The sequence below is a fragment of the Schistocerca serialis genome, chromosome 4 (genome assembly GCF_023864345.2).
Source record: "Schistocerca serialis cubense isolate TAMUIC-IGC-003099 chromosome 4, iqSchSeri2.2, whole genome shotgun sequence".
Lineage (NCBI taxonomy): Eukaryota > Metazoa > Arthropoda > Insecta > Orthoptera > Acrididae > Schistocerca > Schistocerca serialis.
The window spans coordinates 131,326,670-131,332,587 of record NC_064641.1 but is presented as its reverse complement, the minus strand read 5'-3'; the positions used below and the strand labels follow the sequence as shown (position 1 = coordinate 131,332,587).

The 5,918-nt window shown below is 37.9% G+C and overlaps 1 protein-coding gene across 1 annotated transcript; it reads left to right on the top strand.

The window, feature by feature from the left end:
- The first annotated feature begins 2,344 nt into the window (after nucleotides 1–2,344).
- On the top strand, nucleotides 2,345–5,551 carry LOC126473845 (THAP domain-containing protein 2-like). The gene is made up of 3 exons (XM_050101175.1): nucleotides 2,345–2,719; nucleotides 2,845–3,128; nucleotides 3,245–5,551. The coding sequence occupies exons 1-3, from the start codon at nucleotides 2,562–2,564 to the stop codon at nucleotides 4,012–4,014; spliced, it is 1,212 nt and encodes a 403-aa protein (XP_049957132.1). The 5' UTR covers nucleotides 2,345–2,561; the 3' UTR covers nucleotides 4,015–5,551.
- Nucleotides 5,552–5,918: the final 367 nt, after the last annotated feature.

Here is a 5,918-nt window from a genome sequence, read left to right as displayed (position 1 = left end):
GCTGCTTCCAGTGTAACCACAGAGCAGTTCAGTGCGCCAACAGAGGCAAGCAGCCGCTCCGGCTTGCGGCGAATCTGTAACCCACATTCGTTTATTTTCATATGTCGGAGACATGGACACGTTTATTGTTAGCGGCCCCGGGAGTTAGCGGCGGTCTAAGAAAAAGCATTCATTGCTTACATTTGTTACCTCTTGTGTATTCATTTTCTAGAGCATTCTCTTGTACATTCATAGGCGGCAGCATTTGGCTTTCTAACGGTATGATGGACGTTAGCACAATGCCGTAATTAAAGCAGGACTCTTCTACAGCTAGACACAAAGCCCAAATTGGCTGCTAATTTTTTTATGCGACTAGGCGACGAACAACATTTCATTTTTCCTTAGTTATTTCGTTTGATTTTTGCGCTAGCTTCTTGCAGCTAAGCGGAAAGTCGCTTATGCCGCCGGCACCATCCATTTCAAAGCTGGTCCGGTGTAGCATTCAAATTCCCTACGTGTAACGGTGGTGTTCTCTCCACCGGTGTAATAAAATGCTTTCCTTCGTGCTAATATGAGACAAACTACAGCTCACGTTGTTAATCACCAAAATCTTCAGTTGCATCGCTCGCCACGTCGCAAACTAGTGTTACGTTACGGCAGGCAATACGCAGATGTAAGATCTGATGTTTTTGTTGTAGGTATCTGTAGGGTTTTTGCTATAGTAAATTCCCGCGCCTTCTGCGTGTCCCTGTAAAGATGACGTTTTGTGCTTCAATTCCATGGTTTCGAACCAGAACAAATGGTGCAGTTCGTACAGAATTTTTTTTTATGCCTAGCTTGCTTTTGTTCTGAGAGTTTGGCCCTGTCGTTTCTGCAAGGCGTTATATCGCTGCGTTTACTGTGTAAAACATGCAAATACAGATTAAAATTACTAAAAATTAATCAAGATATCGTAATTCGTAACAGTTACTGTGAACACAATTTCATAAATTCTTTAATTATTGATAATTAGCTTAGCAGGATCGTTGCTAACGGAGGATAATGTCTGCGAATCTCGTGAAGGATTCACGAATTGTCATTGTGTGCCTTGTAGCTATGACGCTATTTTCAATTTTAAATTAGGGAAAGTAAAGTAATCTAGGCCTATGACGTGAAATGATGATTGTGTCTGAGATATCATTACATTAGAATTGAAGAGGTAACAGTTTTAATCTTGTTTCTGGTGTAATCTTATAAGGGAAAAAGTTGCGTTACCGATCGTCTCCAGACACTTCGGGCAGCGATGCTGTTTATTTTGCGCCAGCCGTAACTCATGAATCGAAATTAATTTCTTAATAGTAAGTTTTAGGCGCAATGTAAATGTTATTTTGGATTGCCCTTAAGCGATATACTAGATTAAATGAATAATTTGGTTGCTTCGATTTGTCCAGTTCCGCAATAAAATCGGTATGGGAGTTTGTATTTACGCAGAAAACAGTACTTGAACTGGCTGTAGAAGCCTCCTCTTCCTTCCACTATGAATACATCACTTAGTTTTTTTCTTGAGGCAAACAATGTAAATGAGTTTTCATATCTGCCTGAGCATTGCCAGGGGCAGAATGTATAGCTAGGCAACTCGTTTGAAATACTAAATCGCCGTACAGTTATGCCGTTTTGACGGTATTCCGTGTGACCAAAGAAACGTACGTCTCACGACCGCATCAAGCTTATCAATTCCTATTTTTGATTATTCTAACAAAGAGTTTTTAAATAAATGAAGCTTTCGGTATCGCTGTATAGCGGTATCGGCTTCGTTAAATAATATCGTTACCAATAAAATTCAGTGGCGAATACTTATATTTGTGCAAACTTTATTATAGAAATATTTAAAAGAGAAACTAAATGACTTCGCGTAATTTCACCTGAGGTGAAGATTTACATAGGGAGATTAATTGATTTTACTTCTGTCTAGAAGTCTCAAATGCTAGGATGTGAACATGTGGCATTGGTAATTAAGATAAGTTACTATTAATCACATATTTACACACTGAAACATTCAGTTTTATAAAGTTACCCTTTGCGGTATTGTCTGTTGGTGTTTTCAAGCCTTGAGGAAATTAACCAACTGCCCTCTCTTTCGATATAGGTTACAACTTTTACATGTTGCTGATCCCATGTTATCGATGCTTTCTGCTTGCTGTTGACACGGTAGCATTTCGCGTTCATTTTTCCGTTGCACTTCGCGGGCCGCGCTCAAATCAGAATGTGCGCCGCGCGGCAGATCAAAGGAACGTGCATTTTTCTGCTGCGAGTATCTCTGCACGCTAAAAAAGTGTTTTGTTTTTTAAAAATTCGCGTTTCATGCAATATCACTGTAACAGTGTCAGCATGTGGTCGTGCAAACCGCGGAAGATCACTTGCGTAGAACACTTGGCGGGAAAAATGTATTAAGCGTTTAGGAAATGTAATGAGAAAAAACGGAATCCACAGGTAGACAGATTTGCATTCCATTTTCAAACGGAACCAACGAGTTAAAATTTCATAGAGTGGCTGAGATACTAGATACAGCGCTCCTAGCGGCAACCAACGCTAACTCTGCCGCCATGTTCTCCTTAGTCAAAACATTAGGAAAGCGTTACTGTTGTTTGTGTTGGAAGTGTGTCAGTTTTGTTACAAAATATAAAGTCAACATGCCTGCAGTGTGTTCAGCGTTCAACTGCACAAATCGCAGCGATAAAACAACAAATATTTCATATTATCAGTAAGTATATCAGCACCGAAATACGACACACGTTTTTTAATGTTTATTAAAGAGTCATTTGCATTGGAACTGTAATTATGCTTAAGACAAATGCAGGAAAGTAATTTATTTATCGTTGATTACAGATTTCCTTTAAAAGATAAGGAAATTACAAAAAGATGGGTTATAAATATGAAGCGAGAAAACTGGTTTCCTACTACAGCCAGTTACCTCTGTTCAGCCCATTTTGAAGAGAAATATATGTACCACACAAATGTCCAGAGGCGCCTTTTGTCAAAAGCAGTATCTACTATCTTTAATTTTCCACCACATTTACAAAAGCAAGATAAAGTATTACGACCACAACCCAGAAAGCAATCTTTCGACAATTTGCAAGACAGTGCTGTTACAGTGACATCATTAGCACAAAGTAAGTCAATAATTTAATTTTACTCCATGTTCTTATTACTTTGAATTACATACTTTCTATTATAATCTTATGGTGTAACTCTGTTATAAACTTACGATGTAACTGCATTCTTTCAGTGCCTATCGGACCCACATCTGTTTCTGCTGACCACAATTACTGTCTACCAAGCCCCAAGAAGTTGAAAACACAATATAACAGAGTACAAGCAGAGAATGTGCGACTAAAGAAGCGGATAAAGCAAATGAAGCAACTGAGTGTACGACACAAAAGAAGAATAGTGCAGTTACAGACTTTAGTTGCTGGTTTGAGAAGAAGGCTATGTAGTTCAGTTTCTGATATGTTAAACAGTGAACATGTAGTTGGTTTGTTCAAGGAGCTATTGGAACTTAAGTGCAGTGCTAAAGTATGCCATTATTCTCAGCAAATAAGGAAATTTGCCCTGACCCTACACTTTTATTCTGCCAAAGCATACAGCTACTTACGAAAATTTGTGAAATTACCCCAACCAAGAACGCTTCGCCGTTGGGCAATGTCAGTGGGTGGCCATCCAGGTTTTACTGAGGAGGGTTTCACTAAAATTGCCTCTGAAGTTGAGAATAGCACAACCCAAATTTTGGCAACATTGATGTTTGATGAGATGGCTATTAAGAAGGACCTTGTTTGGGATGGGGAAAAAATAAAAGGCTATGTTGATTTTGGGGAGGGTGGCATAGAAAGTGATGATAGCGAGGTAGCAAAAGAGGCTCTTGTGTTCATGGTCACAGCGCTAAACAGAAATTGGAAAATTCCTGTGGGTTATTGTTTAGTTCACTCCCTATCTTCTACTGTAAAGCTAAATTTGGTACAACAGTGTCTCCGAAAACTTGAAGACACTGGTTTACTATAGTAGCTGTGGTTTGCGATGGTACTGCCACAAATAGATCTCTAATGGCAAATTTAGGGATCAGATATGATGAACAGGGAGCACAGAGTTGGTTTCCCCACCCTTCAAATAATGATACGAGGGTATTTTGCATGTTTGACACAGCTCACATGCTAAAGCTGGCACGTAATTTACTTGCAGAAAAGAATTTTTTGTTAGATGGTACCATTTCAGGCAGTGATAACATAATTAAATGGGAATATTTTAAAAAGTTTGTGGACTTGCATGAAAGGGAAGGTTTGCATGCTGCAAACAAACTTAGGAGGCGGCACATTCTGTACCAAACTCAAAAAATGAAAGTGGCTTTGGCAGCAAAAACTCTTAGCAATTCTGTTGCAAATGCCATGTTGTTCTGCAAAGATTTAGGAATTAAAGAATTTTATGGGTGTGAGGCAACAGTTAAATATATAAAAATGTTAGACAGTGCCTTTGATTTATTAAATTCTTGTCACACAATGGGCAAGGGCACTAAGGCACCAATTTTCAGAGGGAACAGAGACACAGTCTGTAAAAGGATCAATGAATACATTAATTATTTCAAGTCCTTAAAGCTTTCTGATGGAAGTCCTGTTATTCTGTCTAACAGAAAAATGCCGTTGTATGGACTTATGCTGAATTTAATGAGCGTAAGGCAAATTGCAGAATTGTATGCTTGGAAAGAAAATGCAGAGCTCAATTATATTTTGACCCGTAGAACAAGTCAAGATAACTTGGAATTATTTTTCTCCAGCATTTGTAGTAGAGGAGGAAACAGAAATAACCCAAATGCTGTGCAGTTTAGATCAGCATACAGGAAATGCTAAAAATGGAAATTGCCAAGAATCAAATACTATTATGCTACGTCCTGCTACCGTTCCACCACTTCCTTTTGCTAAGGTAAGCCCTGCAGCTGTAGACCATGATTATGTGCCAGACTATGCCTCAGTGAGTATGAACTCTGAATGTGTCATTGAGTACATAGCTGGAAGTATAGTGAGACAGGTGACAAACAAAATTAACTGTACTGACTGCTTAGAAGTTATTTTTGCTCGTATTGAGGATAAAAGAACTGGACTGATTGCAGCGAAAGATGTGAAAACCAGTTTAATCAATCCAGCTAATGATGTTGTTAAACTTTGTAATGTTGCTGAGAAGGTTTTCAGAAATAATGAGGACATAATCCTGAAATGTCAGAAAAACGTTTTGTTGAGGTTCAGACAGAAGTCTTCCAATTGGTGAGAGGCTCCTTATTTATAAACAATGAACATCTTTTTACAGAAACTGAATTTGGTGAAGAAACCCATTATGTTAAACTGATAAAACTGCTGCTCAAACATTATTTTATACGTCGAATAAATCACTTATGCAAATCAAAATCATCTGAGCAGAGCGGTAAAGTTGTGAGACAACTATACACGAAGCTTATTTTATTTAAAGGTCAGTGAAAAGACTGAAACAATTCGAATGTCAGTTAAAACATTGTAAAAATTAAATGTAAATAAACTATTTTACTTTTCTTGTAGATTATTATTATTATTGAATTACTATGCTTGTGTTAACTACTTGTAACACATATTTCAAATAATATTCTCGTTCACAGTGTACTGGTTTTTGAGGCTTTGACTGTTTACTTTGAAATAGCGACAAAAATATCGCATTTCTGCGCCCGTTACTGTTTCTAATAGTTAACCACAGCATGTTTAGAAGTTTCACCGTAATATTCTGGTGGTAACTGCTCTAATTACATTAATTTATGGGCAACAAGTAACGTTATAGTGTATGGACAGACTTATTTGAGTTGTCTTGTAGTGTTATCTACATCGAAAAGTTTAGCCATATTTCGACAAAAACATCCCTTTTTGCTGTCAGTGTACACTGAAATCACTGCT